This window comes from Equus przewalskii, chromosome 3 (assembly GCF_037783145.1).
Source record: "Equus przewalskii isolate Varuska chromosome 3, EquPr2, whole genome shotgun sequence".
Classification (NCBI taxonomy): domain Eukaryota; kingdom Metazoa; phylum Chordata; class Mammalia; order Perissodactyla; family Equidae; genus Equus; species Equus przewalskii.
The window spans coordinates 17238340-17256764 of record NC_091833.1 but is presented as its reverse complement, the minus strand read 5'-3'; the positions used below and the strand labels follow the sequence as shown (position 1 = coordinate 17256764).

Genomic DNA, 18425 nt, shown 5'->3' with positions numbered 1-18425 from the left:
GTTTGTGAGCAGAGAAGACTCCCAAAGGGATACGTTCCCCAGGCCCTGCCTCTGGCTGCAGGACAAATACCAGAACCTTCCATACTCAGAGTCACGTTCCCCACTCCCCTTGGAATCTTGGCCAACCAGCAGTACATTCTGCCTCTGAGGGGGAGCGCAGAGTTGATGCTGTGACCCATGGACGTGGGAGGCTCAACAAGACACCAGGCTGGGTGGATCCTGTTATCGGACCTCCCTCCCCGCCCCCAGGCCAGCTCCAGCTGCGGCCAACAAGCTTCTGTCCTGCCCCAGGCCCTGTTAGCCTGGACATCAGTATGGCCCCCTCCCAGACATCAACTCTGTCAGGTTACCTTGCAACCTCCACTTCAGACCCATCTCTGTCTCTATCCTCAATCCTTGCTCAGGCCACAGACCGCTCTGCCCACAGATGAGTACCTTGGCAGGTAGGTGTCCCTAGCCAGCCATAAGGGGATCCCCCTGCCCCCTAGGCCTCTGTGGCAGCAGCTGTAGCTGTAGAGGTAACCATGGGGTTGGGAGCAAGTCTTCTGCAGGCAGAGATCTGGGGGGCCTGGGTCTTCACAGTCACCCCATCTCCTAAGGCCCACCCCCAGAGAAGGGAGATGCCCTGAGGCCTGACTCCTCCAGGAGGTGCATTGGAGGGAAGCCTGTGCCCCTAGCCTTGGTGCAGACTCAGCATGCTGTGGCCACTGGCCTGGGCCACGAGGCCAGATCTCTTCCAGGGCCATCCTGGCTGCCCTGGGAGGGCCTCTCTGGGATCTTGGGAGCAAGAAGAGCCTGTCTTGTCTTGAGTGCCCCCACTGTGCCCAGCATCAGCTCTAGGAGGCAAGTGTGCCCTGGACAAGGATTCAGGACCCATTCCTGGGTCCCTTGAGGCCAGGTTTGCTGGAAGCATTTGGGATCCCATTGGGGCATCACATTTGGATGTAATAGGGTCAAATCTTGGGCTGTGATTATATCATAAGGAGGCCACTTTTGGTTTTAAAATAGTTTTAAATTAAAAAAATGAATTAAGGGGAAGGATTTAAGGAGTGAGGATTCTTGGCAGCCTTGGGATAATTATTATAAAACTGGCTCTCGTTTTTCAAGTCCTCTGTAGTGCCAGGCAGGAAGTGCTGCCATCCCCAGGAGGGGCTGGCCAAGGTCCCTGGCATGGCCAGCAGCATTGAGTGTGTTGTGCCAATTCCATGTGGCCGCCACCATGCCCATCCCTCCATCCCTTGGGCCCAGTTGCTCTGGCTCAGAGCAGGAGATTTTAGGCACAGGAATAGGTTTAAATCCTGTCCTGCCACTTGCCTACTTAACCTCCCCTGGCCTTATCATGCTCATCTGTAAAATTGGGGTAATGACAGTTCTTGGATCACATGGAGAGAGCCAGATATCTGCCCCAGGCCCTTTGCACACCTTAAGAGGCAGCATTTCTAGCATTACCTCTCTGCTGCTGCCTGTCTCCAAGCTGGGAAAACAGTGTCTTCCAGATACCACCCTTCTCCCGGTCTTCTGAAATATGGAGGGAGAAAATGGCCCATAGATTAGGCAGGGGGTTCCTGCAGGGGCAAAGTTGTGTCTGGCCCCTCATCTGGAGCTAGAATGAGGCCCTGCCCTTCCTGTCCTCTCACCCCAACCCACTCTGGGGACAGGTGCCCTGAGCATGGGAGTGGGAAGGGGGTCCACAGAACAAGCCTCTCTCTTCCCTGCTTCCTTGGGCTCGAAGCTAGAGGTCTAAGACCCAATTCCTCCCTCTCCTCACAGCCTCACTCAAAGCCCAGAGTACCCCGTGACCCGGGAGTGCCCTTCCCGTATAGTGACAATGACAGGAGCTGTGGCCACCAGCTCTCAAGTCCCTGCAGTTGGGCCCCCTGCCCCAGGGTGTTCAGATAAGCCCCTTGCCCATCTCTCCAAAAGCCTTGACCCCGTGTGCCCTCAGCTATCCCTTTCTCCCTGTTCACAACCTAACCATTTGCTGTCCCGGTGTCTCACCTCCTCTCACTCCTCAGCCCCCTCATCTGCCCCTGTCCCGCTGATCTGGGGCACAGTGATGGCTGGCTCTCTAAACCTTAGGTAGCTCTCGAGACTTGGGCTGGGGCTCGGGTGAGGCAAGTGAGGCCCTTAGTGTGCACATTTAAGGAGACACCCATTCTCAAGGTCTTGCAAAGGCAGGGTCAGGGCCTGAGCGTGCGTGCCTCCTTAAATTTTGCAGCTAAGAGATCGCTTGCCTCACCCTGGTCCCAGCCCTGCCCTGGCCCCTTTCCAAAGCTTCTCCTGGCTGTCTTGGACCCCACTCTGTGTTTTTTCTCCCACCTCTCAGCAGCTCCTCTTCAAGGTTCTGTGCTGGTTCCTCCTCCAGCTATCCTGGTTCCCCCTCTCTCACTGTGCACCCCCGCCTGCAGCCCTTCAGCCTCACCCAACATCTTGAGTCAAGATGCCCCCAAACAGCCCCTCCACCCTCCATCTCTCTCCTTAGCTCAGACCCCAACATCCCACTGCTGCCTAGCACTCCCCTCCAGGGCCCCACAGAAATGCTGTGTGTCCACACTGGTCAGCTCCTCCCCAGGGTTCCCAGTCCACATGGAGACCCCCTTCTCCACTCAGGGACACACCTCAGACTCCCCACTCCCTCACAGACAGCCAAACACTTTCTTCTGGCCTCCACCTCCTAAATTTCTCTCATCCAGCCCTCTGCTCCTCACCTCCACCACTCTGTCCCCTCTCTCCTGGCCACTGGCCACCACCTCCTCCCTCCTGCCACTCCTGCCGCCTATCCACACTCTATAGGCATCTCCCTGCTTTGGACATCTGGCCCTGCCCCTCCTCTCCCCCAGACCCTTTATGACTCCCCACTGGCCTGGGGAGAGAGTCCCAACCCTCCCCCAGGGCTCCAGCCCCACCACTTCTTTTCAGCTCCACAAACACTCTGGATTCTTCCTCACCTCTGAGCTTGCCCATCTGCTCTTCCCTTCTCTCTGCCTTGGAGTACTGGCTGGAATTTCATTTCTTCACCAGACCAGGTAGGCTCCCCTTCTCTGCTCCCACGGCCCCTGCCCTGCCCTCTGTATAACCTTCCCCTGCTCAATACCCATGTCCCTCCCAACGTACTGGGCTTGACTCACCCCCTTCGGCCCCCCAGTGCCTAGAACCGTACCTGACATAGCAAAGGCACTCGAGGGGAATGTGTTGTGTGGATGAATGAATTTATTAATCAATGCATGGACGGATTGCCATGTAGGTGGCTCTGGTGGCTGGGTGGGGACGAGAGGAGATACTATGTAACCTGTAGCCAGTGTCTGCCCACGACAGCAGGTGGCTGGAGGGAGAAGGCCATGTCACCTCCAGCAGGCTAGGTGCTGATTTTAATGACCTGGCAGTGAGGTGTGTGCATGGCAGAGGCCTGCAGAAGAGGTAATCCCGAGAGGGCAGCTCTGCCCACCTCTAATTATTGCTTGAGTCTTTCTGGCAACGCCAGCTGCCTGCCCCAGAGAGCCGGGTCTCGTCCATCACAGTGTGAGCTCAGGGTGGGGCTGCTGCCACTGCCAGTGGGGAAGACAGAGAGGAGGTTCCTAGGGGCTTTTGTCTTGTAGAGCAGAGGCAGCCCCAGGCTTGGACCAGGTTCAGCTCCTGTCCTTCCTGTCCCCAGGACAGCTGAAGGGTGTCCCCCGGCTCCAGGGTCCCATCAAGAAGCCTCCGGGGTGGCCAAGGAGCAAGCCAGCTGAAGGGGGGTCCACAGCACCCCTCAGGCAGGGAGCCTCGGATGGTTTGGTGTCTGCTGACGTGGAAGCCCTTGGGAAGATGGCGCCCTAGTGGCCGGCTGGGCAGGAGGGCAGCTCAGGCCCGGAAGGAGGCCTTGACCACACGGCCCTTCAGTGGCTGTGGTGGCCGGAAGTTGTTCACCATGCGGATCCTCTCATCATCCTCTGAGGTGAAAAGCAGGCTCCGGAACTTTTCCATCTTAAGAAAGCAGAAGAGATACTCAGGGCAGAGTGTGAGTGCTGTGGTCCTCTCTACTCCCAGATACAGCATCTGGCATATCCCGCCCAGCCAGCTCTACTCATCCCTCCCCTCTTGCCTCTAGGGCTTGTCCCCACTTCTCCCCACTCATTCCCTCCTTGGGACCTCAACCTTAGTTACTTACTCACTAATGGGCCTCTGAACCTGGACCATGCTCCACCTGGTTCCAGTTCCAATCCCATCTAGCTGAGACATCAGCACATGTAGCATTCAGACTCTAACCCAGTAGGGGTGGTCCAGGATCCAGGGATCTCCCTTCCCAGCCTGTGCCTAGGTCCTAATGACTAATTAATCAAGCTAACTCCCAACCACAAATCTAAAGATTTATCAGCAAAATATCAGAGCCTTGATGGGGGGACCACGGACTGTGGGCTGCTGGTTGGGGGAGTCACACTGCCAGGGGTGGGCTCTGAGTGCTTCATCCCTCCACCTGGTGCTCTGGGAGGACTCACCTGCCTCTCAGAAATGCTGATGGGCTCCCGGAGCACGATCCAGGTGACACTCTCGCTCAGTGGGGGCGTCGTCAGGGAGCCGGGGTAGGTCCAGTAGTGCCGGCTGGCAGGCAGGAGACACTTGGGGTTGAAGCAGCTGAACTGGGCCTTGGTGCCCTGAGGCAGGGCAGGGGAACCCGGGAATCAGCATAGACCCCCACCAGGACCAGACCAGCAGCCTCCCCACCCATTTCTATCAGCAGGATTTAGGCTTCTCCTTGGCCTCCTGATGCAAACTGTGGGCAAATTTCTGTGATCCCAGATGCCATCTCTCAGCCTGGGCCAGGCTCTCTCTGCCCCTTTGCTGGTATGTGAAAGCTGCGGCCACCATGTTCTCTCCCTTGCCTTCAGGTGCCCTTGGTGGCTCTGCCTGTCAGATGGCCATTAACATGACAAGCATCTTATCAATCCTATACCCAACCAGATTGCATGCTGGGCACTCAGTGAGGCCATGGACCCTGACACAGCGGAGTCAGTTGCCGGGCCCCGCAGGTGCTGACCTGCACCCTGACAAGGGTTTGCTGCCAGACTAGGGGAGTGGAAGGGCCCACTCCGTGATCCAGCCTCTTCCTCCCTCCCCACCAGGCTGCTCTGGGTCAGTGGCACGGACCCCTCTCTCACCTTAAAGCGAACCATGTAGAGTGCATCTGTCAGACGGTTCATGCTGGGATGCTCATCCCCCGTCTGTCAGGGAGAGAGGGTAGTGTGAGCCGTTCATGTTCTGGAACTAGGGGCAGTGCCAGGCCTCCCAGGCCCCTCCTGGCCCCAGGTAATCACCCCTCACCTCCAGGAAGACACCGACCACAGCCAGGCCATCGGGCGCGGAGGCCGCCTCCCCAAAGGTGCTGTACTTCTTGGCGTTCCAATGAACCAGGTGCAGCTGCAGGGGCAACAACAGGCCAGCTTAATATCCCCAAGGGGCCGTGGGAGCTTGGAGCCACATTTCTCTCCCTCCCACGGGACTTCTGGCCCCTCTGCAGGAGGGGAAGGCCGTCAAACATCCCAGGACTTATGGTCCTGAGGGGCCCAGGCATGCCCCCAGGGGCCACAGATAGCATTCCCCCTGCTCTGGGCTAAACCCTTTCCTGAGCCCCAGGGGACCAAAGAAGAATCTGGCTCAGGCCCTGCCCTCTGTGAATGAACTATGAAACAGATAATGGCCATCCAGTGTGCCACCTCCCTGAGGAGGTAACGCCTGCAGCTGAATCCAAAGAATAAGTAGGGGGTTATCAGATGGAACCCTTGGGGGAAGGTATTCCAGGCAGAGAGAACAGCATAAGCAAAAGCCTGGAGGCGTGAAAGAGCCAGGTGTGGGCAGGGGAGTGAGCACATGCAGGTCAGTAAGGGGAGAGTCGGGAAGACGAGGCCGGGCAAGGCCAGGTCATGCGGGGCCCCGAAAGACAGGCTCAGTCCTTGAAGGGTTGTTGGCAAGAGTGTGGTGGGACTGGATTTGCCCTTCAGAAAACTCCTTCTGGTCACACGGATGAGGACAGGAGTGGGCAGAGTTCCGGCGGAAGACCCTGTGCTGGGGGTGGGTAGAGGATGTCTCTCTCCAGGCCTCTTGCGTGCTCCTCCTCACCCTCTCCAGGGCCCCCACACCAGGCACCCGTCAAGCCCCTGACGCCACAGTCCCTCCGGAAGTAGTAAAGGGATTCATGTAGAGGAAGGCGCTTACCTCGCTGGGGAACGACTTGCCGTCCACCGTGTGCTCTGAGCCCACACTGTGCTTCTTGCCCCAGTGGAAATGGAACTGCTTGAGCCGGTAGGGCCCATCCAGGGGCCCCCCAGTCATCACTGTGGGTAGAAACGGGGTGTGGAGCAATCGCTGTGAGAGCCCACACTGCCCGGCAGGCGGGAGTGCCAGGATCGGGGAGTATCCAGGAGGGGGATAAAGTTTTCATTTGGAAAATTCCTTGGGCTAATTGGGCTTGAGTCCCCACTCAGTCCCCTGAGCTCTTTGCTGGTTCAGGGCTGAAATCTTGGCAGCCTGTAGGCGGCAGAGGAGCTGGTACTGACAGAGTACGTCTCTCCATCTGGCCATCCCCCGACTCCTGCTGAATTTTGCAATGGAAGCTGGGACCTTGCCTCTCAGGCCCCTGGTATCACTAACAATAGGCCTCCCATGTCTGGAGCCCCGACCCAGGGCTGGGTCAGAAGGACTATTTTGTTCAGTCCTCATAGTAGCCCATGAGGGACAGAACCTATTATTATCTCTATTTTATAAAGAAGGAAACCAAGGCACAGAGAGGGCAAGGCATTTGCCCAAGGTCACACAGCAAGACACTGAACCAGGATACAAGTCCAGAGCCCAAGCCCCTAATCATCAGGCTGCACTGCCTCTCCAGAAACTTGAGCCTCCCCAGGACCTGACTCTGTCCAGAGCCCAGCTCCTGAGGGTCCCCACTATGATGGCCAGGCCCAGGTACCTCCAATGCCCTCCCCCATAGCCGCTTTGGCAGGCCCCACTTGTGCTAGTTTTATGACTTTCCCACCCTGATACCCGGTGAGCTGGGGTCACGCACAAGGCCTCCTGGGACTGATTGAATTTCCAGCTGAAAGGGATCTGGCAGTGGGGGGAGCCTCAACCAGGCCTGAATGTGAGCTCCTAGATCAGGTGACAGCCCTGGGTTCAGAGTCTCACTGGGCCCCTCCAGGGTGGGTAACCAGGGCAGGGCCTTGCCCCCTGAGGGCCCCTTGAGGAAGAGGATGACAGGACAGTCCAGAGGCCCCTCATTGTTCCCCTGCCTTACCTAAGAAGCAGGGCCTGTTTATGGCAATGCTGGGTGGTTAACGAAGGGTGTCTGGGGGTAGTGGCCATGGGCAGGGGCTCAGTCAGGCTGCCCCATCCCGGGGAGGCAGGAGCAGCTGGGCCTGCAGGCTCAGCTCCCTGATATGGTCTGTGGGGGCCCACCCCTCTGAGCATGCACCACCTGGGACCCCACCATGTGATCTCTCAGAGAGTGAACTCCCTCCCTAACCCCTTGAGCTTGGCGCCCGTAGCCCCCTCCCTCCGTCTTGACCAGAGAACACACCGCCATTCACTGGGCACAATGGGTTCAGCACTCTGTGGGTATCCACCCCCACAGAAACCTTGAAGGGGACACATTGTTATCCCTGTCGGACAGATGTGGGACTGAGGCTTGGAAAGGGAGGTATCCTGCCCGAGGTCACAGAGCTGGTGAGTGGCAGAGGCCCAGCTATCTCACTCCCAAGCCCACCTTCTTTCCACTGGCTCCCTGCCCCCCCAGGCCCAGGTTCTGGTAGAGGAGGGAACCCCAGCCAGGCCTGAAAGTGAGCTCCTGAATCAGCAGTCCAGAGGCATGCCCCTTTGACTCTTCCTCCCAACAGTGGCCTTCACTGAGCTACAGATGTCTGAATCGAATCCTCAGTGCCCGATGAAGGTTGCTTAAAAAGTGCAATTATATGAAAACTACTCCTTCATAAACTGTCATCTAGGGCCATCAAGAGCCCCAAGTCCCTCCCCAAAGCTCTAGGGGAGAAGCTTTTCTTAGAATTCAGTACTGCGAAATGCTGTGTCTCTCTTCTGAGGATCTGCTGGATTTCCTCCTTCTACAATAAGAACTATAACTGATCCTCTTTCTCTTTTTCCCTAGCCTACTAGGGAACTCGGGCCTAAGTGACTAAGATCACTCCCATTAGGGTTCCCTCCTCTTCTCTGCCCTTTGATTTTTCTACTTGAAACTTTAGTTCCCTTGAGTGCTTTCATTGTGTGGCTGGGGGTGGGGGGCAGACTACCAATCACTTCCTTACACAAGAATCTCTAGCAGTTTCTCCTGAGGCCTTTGCCTAGGAGTTTATCATGAAAGGACCTGGACTCTAGTCCCAGGGCAAAGAGACCTTGGAAGGAGCTGCCACAAGTTCCCGCTGGCCTCTCTCTGGCCCAAGATGGTTAGGATCTTGGGTTGGAGAGAAGACCTGTGGGGTCAGACCAGGCTGGTGCTGACTTTCCCCAGCTCACTGAGTATCTCCTTCCCCATCTTAGAGGTGGGTTCTTAAGAGGAATAAAAGAGCTGCCTGCGACCTTAGCAAGGGGCCTGGCACACAGAACATTTCAGCTCCCTTCTTTCTCTGCTGGGCTTGGCCAGATCACACAGAGAGGAGGGCTCGGCCTTAGGCCACACAGCAGGTCAGTGATGGGGCAGGGAGTGGAAACAAACCTGATCTAAAGCACTACGTGGAAGAGAAGGAAGGGAATTAGCATTTCATGAGAATCTGCTGTATGCCAGCACCACAAACATCATCTCAGGTTTTCATTTTTCCTCTCTATGATCCTAGAGAGGAAATAGGGTCTTATTGCTCCCATTTTATGCCTAAGGAGACTGAGGCTCAACCCAAGGCTTCATAGCTGGTGAGAGTGGAGGCTTCCTTCTCCACCATAGCAAACTGTCCCTCTTGAGCCTGCCCAAAATAGGTTTAGGACCCCAGAGGGAGGGGTGCCAAGGTCTGGCAGGGACTACTTACCAGTTCGGTCATCACTGTCATTGAAGTCCACCTGGACAGAGTGGCCATTGTTGGCAATGCTGAGAGATGTGCAGGCCTCATAGGAAAGCTCCAGTGGCTTCAGGCTGGGCGAGTACACAGCCTGGCTAGACACGATATTGATTGGTGATTGGCGGTCTCCCTGGGCAATGGGATACAGCTTGTGCCACTCTGAGGGGCCTGCGGGTGGGGACAGGGCAAGGACTCAGGCCAGCCCATATCTCTGGGTTGCAGGCTGAGGGCAGCTGTGGGAATGGTCTCCTTTCAGAGGTTAGCCCCTGCTTTGGAGCTGTGTGCTCTGGAGCTCTAATTCCGGCTCCACCATCTCTCCTCTCAGCCTCCATTTCCTTGTCTGTAAAATGTCCTCACTAAAACTCACCACCCAGAACTGACAGGAGGCCCAGAGAGGTAACGCATGGAAGGGAGCATGCTACAGCTACAGACTCAGGGTGGTTCTGGCAGCGGTTGGTTCTCCCCAACCCAATACATGCTCAGAGAGGCCCCCTGCCCTACCAGGCATCTGGCCACTCCCTGCACCATGGACATGTTCATGGTGGTGTTTGTGATAATAATAACAAAAGCTCACATCAACTTGGCTTTGGCTCTGTGACATGCGTTTACTCCTCACAACCACCTTGTGAAGAAGAAACCAGTGTGATCCCCATTTCACAGATGAGGGAACTGAGGGCCGCTCACATGTACACACACACACACACACACACCTGGGACTGTGATATAAACACAGCATGTGCATGAACTGCCCCCAGCTCCCCTCCCCAGGTGTGTGCCTATAAGTCCACAGAGATTTTCACGTGTGCACAGGTATGTGCACTGTGACCTGGGCTCACCACGCCCAGAGCGGGTGGGCCCAGCAACACACATGTGTACAAACACACACACAGCCCTGTCGACTACATCTGACATATACACATACACCCTCACATACAAACACCCCCTGTTGCAAACGCAGATCTGCACTAAGAGACTACAGCAAAACACATGCTCGTGCACACACACACACCACACCCACACCTGCATGCACACCCACGGGCACCCACCACCTGCCTCCCAGAGGCTCCATCTGCAGCCGAGAGGCTCAGCATCTCCCCGGGGAACATCCTGAGATGCAGCCTATTTTTAGAGCTATTGCCGGCTGGTGCTTCTCCCCGTTTTTGGCTTCTTAAGTTTTCCTGAGAAAACAGCAGCAGGTGCCGACAGAGCAGTGTCCCAGTGGATGACTCAGAATCGTGGCCCAGACCCACTGGGTTATTTTTGAAGTCCTGTGAGCATGCCGCATGCCGGCACCTCTATCCTCTGTCCTTCCCTCCCTCATTGCCCTGACACTGGACAACCCAGGTCTGGCTGGGTGAGGGGCAGCGGCCGGTGGTTGGCAGGCCCTATAGCATACTAGATGCTCAGAGCTGCTGGGCAGGACTAGCAAGAAGGCTGGAGTCAGGGGACTCCCACTCTGGGGAAAGCGCCCAGAAGGTGGCACTGAGCAGGTGCTGAGGGAAGATGATCTTTTATCGGTTCTGTCACCTGCACCTTCTCTGCCTCTCTCTCCATCTCTGCTGGTCTCTGTTGCCTTTTTCTGAATGTCTCTTTCTAGCTTTTGCATGCCCAGATCTGGGTTTCTCCCTCCAAAATATGCTCCTGTGTTCTTGGAGTCCCAGAGGGGGCCAGAGACACCACAGCACCTCCCTAACTCCCTTTGGCTCATTGCAACCTCCTGACCCCCAGATTGTAGCCCAAGACCCCCAATCACCCTCACAGTGACTGCCTCTCCCCAGGGAAGTGAGGAGTGTTCCTCCCACCAGTACTTCCCCTTCTCCCTACCCGGACCTGACCTGCTTGGGTTTCCTCCTGGCAGTCTGGATCTTGAGTCCTCATTATTTATCTCAGGGAAAGGTGGAAACCCTTGCCCGGTAAGAAATAGCCCCAAAGGGAACTGACAGCCCCAAACCCACACTCAAGCCATCTGACTTCACCTCCTGCCTCTTCTCCCTTCCTTCCTGCATCCTATGGAAACTGAGGCAGGATCCAGGAGCTATTTTCCTGGTCAGACCAGGAGTCTAGTGTGGACCACGGGCTCCCACGCCTCACACGGGGACGTGCCCAGACACCCTGCTTGATGCAGACACTCAGACACATGCGTGCGCCTCCAAATGCCCCTTCCCTCTCATACCTGCCGGCACGAAAGCCCTGACACTTTCCGGGGAAACTCTTCCAGGGACACTGCGCCCTTGCCCACGCGCAGTCCAGCTCCGGAGAGGTCCCCGCACACACGCCGTGCGCGCTCCCCGCACAGACACCCGCGCACAGCGCTCCGCCCCGACCGCCTCCCGCTGCCCTGGGCCACCTCCACCTCCCGCGCCACCGAGGGTGAGGGAGTGAGTGTCGGGGCCCGGGTCGAGCCAGTGCAGCTGTCGGGCTGCGCGGAGGAGGCGGCAAGACGTGCTGAGCCGCGCGGTGGCCAGCTGGCAGCGGGGCCGGCTGGGGCGCAGCTCGGACTTTGCGCCAGCGCGGGGGAGCCCGGGCTCAAGCTGGGCAGGTGGGCTGGGTTCTAGGGGCTGGGCTGGAGGGGGGTCCGGGTCCAGCCTAGAAGATGGGGGTTTGCCGGTCCGGGAAACCCAGCTGTGCGCCAGGGGTCGGGGCGAGTCCCAGCAGGTCAAGGCTGGCCGTGGTCTGCGCCTACCGTCGTTCTGGCCGTAGCCCCAGCCGTGGTGGCCGGTCATGCCGCTGCCGTCCCCGAAGCCGTGCACCTGCCGGCTCGGCACAGTTCCGCTCGCTCCGGCTGCGGCTCCGGCCCCGATCGCTGCCGCGGAGCAGCCTCTTAAAGCGGCGGCGGGCGGGAGGAGCGGTTCCCAGGGGACCCGCCCCGCCCCCCCCCGCCCCCCTCCCAGCAGGGCGAGAGAGGCCGGCACTGCCCCACCCCCGCCCGCCCGCAGGCCAGTTGAGCCCCGGGTCGAGATGCGCGGTCAAGAGGACCTAAATCTCTTTCCGCACCCCCACCCCCGCCCTGGCTGGAGGACTGTCTCTCCTCTTCTCCAGCACGTGTACAGGCTCCCGGACACGAGAAACCCTCCATGCTGGGGGCCGCCTCTGTTTCCCCACACCTCATCCCCTCCCCAGGCTGTCCCTGAGCGGTAAATCCCACAACTGGGGACCTGGGCTCTGGGCCCTCAGTTCTTTGGGATTGGAGAGTCCCCTTTAAAGTACAAATTTGCTCTGACCATCAAGTGTCCAGAACTGGAGCTTCCCCTGTTTGCCAGACACTGTGGCAGGTGCTGCCAACGTTGGATCCTTGCTGTCGTCTAACCCTCTCAGCTACCCTACAACGTTGAGTGGTTCTTCCATTAGCCCTATTTCACAGAGTAGGGGACCACTGAGGCCTAGAGAGGTGAAGTGACTTGCCTGAGGTCATCTAGCCAGAGCATGTGTTTGTCTCACTCCACACACTGCTCTTTGCCACTTCCCCTTAGGGCTAGGGGCAGGGGGTCCTGTGGCTGTAGGTGTCTAGGAGCCCTGGGGTAGGAGGAGGACAGGACCGGCAATCCAAATCCCTGGCCCAGACAGAACAAGAGCCTCAAAGTGGGGGGTGGGGAGGGGTGGCATCAGCGGGTGAGCATGAAGACAGACAGACCCACAGACACCAGCTGCCTTCCCCATGGAAGCAAGTCTCAGGCCCCGCCTCCCATCCTCATCCTCTTCATTCCTTCCTCCTTCCATCGAGGACTCTTGGCCTGTCCCTTTACAGCCTGCTGCTCATCCCTCCTTTCCTTGTCTCCCCATGACCTTCGGCACACCTGCTGGGACCTCCACCCTGCACTCAATCTCAGTGCCAGCCTTGACCCAACATTTTCCCACCCACGAGCCCTGGTCCTTGCTGTGCCCTCCAGCTGGTATGTCCTCTGTCTTCCACCCACTGGCTCCAGCCAGTCCAATCTGATTCATCTTAGGATGTGGCCTTGTGCCAAGGCTAGGGCTTGTCTCTAGCTGGGGCTCAGCAGGCAGTTTTGGGAAGACAAACAGATGAGTGGATGGAAGTACAGACAAATGATCCTACCCAGGGGAATGTACTGAACAGGAGTTGAAGGGTCATTTGTAGAATGCCCGATGGTGTGCTCTTGAGCAGAGGAGACTGTCGCAGGCCCTGTGAAGGAATCTGCCATCTTGTCTGCCTGGCTCTCCTACATCTCTGTCACTCTCTCAGTTTCCCTCTCCTAGGCCCTGGACACCAGTTCCCCAGGTGGAGTTGTGGAGATTAATTGACAACTGATTGGCTGGGCCAAGGTCAGTCAGTGACTTCCCAGCCCTGCCTAGTTGCCCCTCTCTGACCCAGGAGCTGGAAGGGCCATTAGTATAATTCTGACCCTCAGGTGGGGTCAGGGAACTCATGATAGAGACACAGTGGGTGGCCCCCAAGACCAGCATGTGACAGAGAACGCAATGTTGTCAGGGTCCCAGAAATGTCATCTTCAGACCAAGAAGACAAAGGCTCACTTTGGAATGAGGCCTGCAGCCTCTGTCCATTTCCCCGAGGAGCCAGTCACCCTTCTCCTGGGGGAGTTGCAACAATCTCTGGGTCTGGGGACAGGCCCAAATGTGTACTTCACTGAGCCACTTCCCCCTAAAGCAACCCAGGACTTTCCCATATTTATTCATAGTATTAAAAAAAATTGGAATTACTTATATAGTTTTGAATTCAGCTTCATCTGCACAGCAACCCTGGGCTGGGGGTGGGGTGGGGATTTTTACCCCATTTTACAGGGGGGGAAAGCAAGGCTCAGAGAAGTTGAGTTAGGGTGCACAGTAAGTGACAGAGCAAGGCTGAAAATCCAGGGCTGCTGAGGCCCTTATTCAACCTGTCTAAAATTGCAGGGATGGCGAAGAAGTGGATTTTAAATTTGGTTGTCATTTGTGTATATATGCAAGACTGTCTCTGGAAGGACTTAAGAGAAGCTGGGGAGAGTGTCGCCCTCCGGGGAGAAGACTGGGAGACTGGAAGGGTGGAGGAGGGTGCAGAATGGGGGTGGGAGGGACACTCTTTACTGCTCATTCCTTTGTACCTTTTGAAAGAGTTAAAGTGCGTATTATCCCTTTAACAACCAAATAAAAGTTGATCCAATTCTTTCCTTCCTGCAGCCTGTCTTCAGCAGTTTCCTCCGGGCGGGCAGGCACTGGAGTGCTGGGAACTCAGGCAGGTGACAGGGGTCAATGGAGTCTGCCTGTCTTAGGTGAAGCTCCAGCTGACCCTGTAGCCCAGTCAGGTCAACTTAGGAAAGCCTGTGCCCCCATTCAGGCTCCTCCTGTCTCAAGTATGTGCTGTCTTTAAAGCTGAATTGATTTTACTGCTCTGGAGTTTACTCTTTGGTCTCACTGGCGTCAGTGGCTCCTGGATTTCTCTGTTTCTGGGAGAGGGGGAGAACAGGATGTGAGGGCTGTGATGAAGGGCTGGGGGAGGAGTGCAGGAGCAGCTTGCACAGCCACACCTCGTTCATCAAGCGACTTGATCAGATCTCACTTCCCCTTTTGAAGATGCAGTGTCTTTGGTCTACAGTGAGGCGATGGGGGCATAGTTCCTGCCCTGCCTACCTCATAGGGATCCTTGTGATCATTGTTGGAGACAACAGATGTCCAATGCTGAACCAACAGGCAGAATCATGCCTGCTCTCACTGTATGTTATGCACTGAGACAATGGGCCAGGCTAAAAGCCCTGTGGCCTGGAGACTCTAAGATCAAAATTACAGTTCCTTGTATTTTTTTTAAAAACATTTCCACTCGAAATATGTGTACGTATATGTGCACACAGTGAGATGGAATGGGCCTGGGCTGTGGACCTAGACAGACCTGGGCTTGACTTCCAGCATCACTGGCTATGTGACTTGGGGCAAGTTGCTTCACCTCTCTGAGCCTGTTTTCTCATTTATAAGATGGGAATAGAGTCTAGAGGGCTAATACGATGGTCAGGTGAGGCTATAGCTGTGAGACTCCTGGTACTCCTGTACTCCTCAGACCTAGGACCTCTGTTCTTTCCCCTTTTCCTCACCTTCTTGGGCACATTTAAAACCCCAAACATTCCTTTTCCAATTATAGTAGTGGCACATATTCATTGTAGAAAATTTGGAAGAATCAGAAAAGCGTATACGAGAAAATTAAAACTACTGGTCATGTGACCCAAGAATCACCACCGTTAACATTTTGTGACCATCCTGCCAGGCTCTTTCGATATGTATTCGTAGTACTTAAAAAACAATAAGAATCATATGTATAGCTTTGTGACCAGTTTTTTTTCCACCTAAGCCCTATGGTTAGCGTTTTCCTGCTTGACCAGCCTTGGAGAACTTGACACTTAATAACTGCACAATGCTCTAGTGTATGGGTTATTTCTGGCTTTCACTGTTGTAAATAGCACTGCAGTGAACATCCATACTGATACATCTTTGTGTGTGTGTCTGATGATTTCCTTGGGATAAACTGCTAGAAGTGGAATTGCCAAATCAGATGATATACGTATTGCCAGTAGGACATTTTATTTATTTATTTTTTTAAAGATTGGCACCTGAGCTAACATCTGTTGCCAATCTTTTTTTTTTTCTTTCTCCTCCTCCCCAAAGCTCCCCAGTGCATAGTTGTATATTGTGAGTTGTGAGTTGTGAGTGCCTCTGGTTGTGCTGTGAGGGACGCAGCCCCAGCATGGCCTGATGAGTGGTGCCGTGTCTGCGCCCAGGATTTGAACTGGTGAAACACTGGGCTGCCGAAGCGGAGCATGCAAACTTAACCACTTGGCTACAGGGCCGGCCGCAGTAGGGAGGGCATTTTAAAATATAAAAAGTATGGTGGAAGTAATTTCAGAAATGTTTTCTTTCATTCAACAAACGTTTACTCAAGTCTTATTCAATGCCAAGTGCTGGGCCAGGCATAGGTGATATAACTGTGAGCGTTACAGACCCACAGCTGCCTCAGGGGAGGGTTGGGGGAGAGAGACAAGGGAGTGGCCAGTGAGCATCAGGGTGACAAGGGCTAGGATGGGCAAGGGCAGGCAGGGAGGGCTAGTGGCTGAGGGCTGGGAGGGTGAACTCAGTTGTGACTCATTCTTCCCAGCTGGTTTCCCACAGACTATAAGCTCTCCCAGGGCAGAGCCAGCCCCAAACTTCCGGGGAGCCCAAGGATCCAGTCTCCTCCAGCTGAGACCAACCAGGATGGGTAACATAATAGACCTGAGCCAGGGTCTTGCCAGACCTGTTGGGGTGTTTGTTTCTAATCCATGTACCATCTTTTAATAGCTGAGAGACTTTGGAGTTTTACTCATGTCTCCAAACCCCTGCTCTCTTCTCTATAAAGTGGGGTGAGCAGCAGTATCTATTGCATTGAGTGGGAACAAATGAACACAAAATGAGGTGATGCACATCAGGGGTCTGCCTGGCATATAAGTGCTCAGTAAACAGGACTAGCATTGGGGTTATGGGGCTCAGTTTTCCCACCTGTTCAGTGGGAGCTTGACCTAGGTCAGTGGGTCTCAAACTTGAGCTCACATCAGAATTGCCTGGAAGGCTTGTTAAAACAGTTTCCTGGGATGGAGCCGGCCGTGTGGCTCAGTGGTTAAGTTAACGTGCTCCACTATGGCGGCCCAGGGTTTCACCAGTTTGGATCCTGGGCTCAGACATGGCACCTCTCATCAGGCCATGCTGAGGCAGCATCCCACATGGTACAATCAGAGGCACTCACAACTAGATTATATAACTATGTACTAGGGGGCTTTGGGGAGAAGAAGAAGAAGAAGAAGGAGAAGAAGAAGAAAAAAAGAAGATTGGCAACAGTTCTTAGCTCAGGTGCCAATCTTTAAAAAAGAGAAAAACCAAAAAATAGTTTCCTGGGCCTCATCCCAGAGTTTCTGATTCATCCAGTCTGTGATGGGGCCTGAGAATTTGCATTTCTAACAAGTTCTCAGGTGATGTTGATGCTACTGGTCCAGGCCCACACTCTGAAAACCAATGGCTTAAATGAATACAGGCATGATTTCCTGATCTGATACCCGATTTCCTGTCCTCTACAATAGGAAAAACTCATCAGTGGGCCCTGAGTTTCTAGATAGCAGGGTTTGTTTCAGATCAACCCCCACAGCCCCAGCACAGACACCTTTACCTGCTATCATGGGTTGAATAGTATCCTTCAAAGAGTTGTTGAAGTCCTAACCCCCAGTACCTGTGAATGTGATATTATTTGGAAATAGGGTTTTTGCAGGTGTAATCAAGTTAAGATGAGGTCATTAGGGTGGGCCCTGATCAATTGCGACTGGTGTCCTTACAAGAAGAGAAGAGATACAGATAGAGACAGGAGGGGAGAATGCCATGTGACAGTGGAGGCAGAGATTGAAGTGCTACAGCTGGAAGCCAAGGATTGCTAGCAAGCCACCAGAAGCTAGGAAGGCAAGAAAGGATGCTTCCCACAGGCTTCAGAGGGAGCATACTACTCTCATCTTTGTTTCAGACTTCTAGCTTTCAGAACTGTGTGACAATCAATTTCTGGAGTTTCAAGCCACCCAGTTTGTGGTACCTTGTTATGGCAGTCCTAGGAAACTAATACACTGAGGTTTTTAATTTTTTTACAGATGCCACCAATGCAAACCTTTTCAAAATCATACGTTTTTTCATAGGCATATAACTCCCCCCACCAAGTTTGGGGATGTTTCCTTTCATGCAGTCCATGACTGCACTGAGCGTGAGAGGCTGAGCAGTGAACTCTCACTTGTTGCCTTTTGACCTTCCCACATTCCCTGGGCGTATTTTATTATCCCTTATATTTCACCCGTCCAACTGGAGAAGGAAATGTGACAGCATAAGCACACGACGAGCTGGGAGAGCCTCATGTCTCTGTTTCCCACCGGTTGTGTTCCATGGGTGCTGGGAGGGACTAGGGAAGTCATGAGAGGGTGTGCCCCCATCCTGATCCTAGAGACAGCACCCAGGGGCAACTGCATCCATCATCACTGCATCATTACTGTCAAACTTCCCTCTCTTCCCTGTCCCCTCCCTTGTCCCTGTCCAAGAGTGGGTTGGGGGTTGGGATCTCTGCTCATTTCCACCTTATTTCAGGCAATTATTAACCTGAAGGTGCCTGTAGTGTCTGGGAGATAGAGGGGAAGGAACCTCACCTCCCTCCTTGTTGGTTTCCTGGCCTCCAGCTCCTTCTTTCTTCCTTCTTCCCCTGCCTCATGGGGTAACCTCCTTCCTTGGCACTCATCCCCACAGGGTAGCCATCCTCTTCCTAAAAAATGGTTCTTTTCAGAAAGTAGACGGCTTTAAATTCCTCCTTGCTTTTATGTTCGCAGTCCTCACAAGGTGGCCCCTGCTGTCTCTCAACCTTCCCTGAGGGCTGCCTACCCTTTACCTAACTCCCCACCACACCAA

At 54.9% G+C, this 18425-nt stretch overlaps 1 protein-coding gene across 1 annotated transcript; it reads right to left on the bottom strand.

Annotated features, from left to right (window-relative positions):
• Positions 1–3188: 3188 nt before the first annotated feature.
• On the bottom strand, positions 3189–11880 carry CA7 (carbonic anhydrase 7). Its single transcript, XM_070612083.1, has 7 exons — positions 11710–11880; positions 8997–9194; positions 6190–6308; positions 5299–5394; positions 5136–5198; positions 4476–4631; positions 3189–3963 (listed from the first exon to the last, which is right to left on the bottom strand). The coding sequence occupies exons 1-7, from the start codon at positions 11747–11749 to the stop codon at positions 3841–3843; spliced, it is 795 nt and encodes a 264-aa protein (XP_070468184.1). The 5' UTR covers positions 11750–11880; the 3' UTR covers positions 3189–3840.
• Between the last annotated feature and the right edge of the window lie 6545 nt (positions 11881–18425).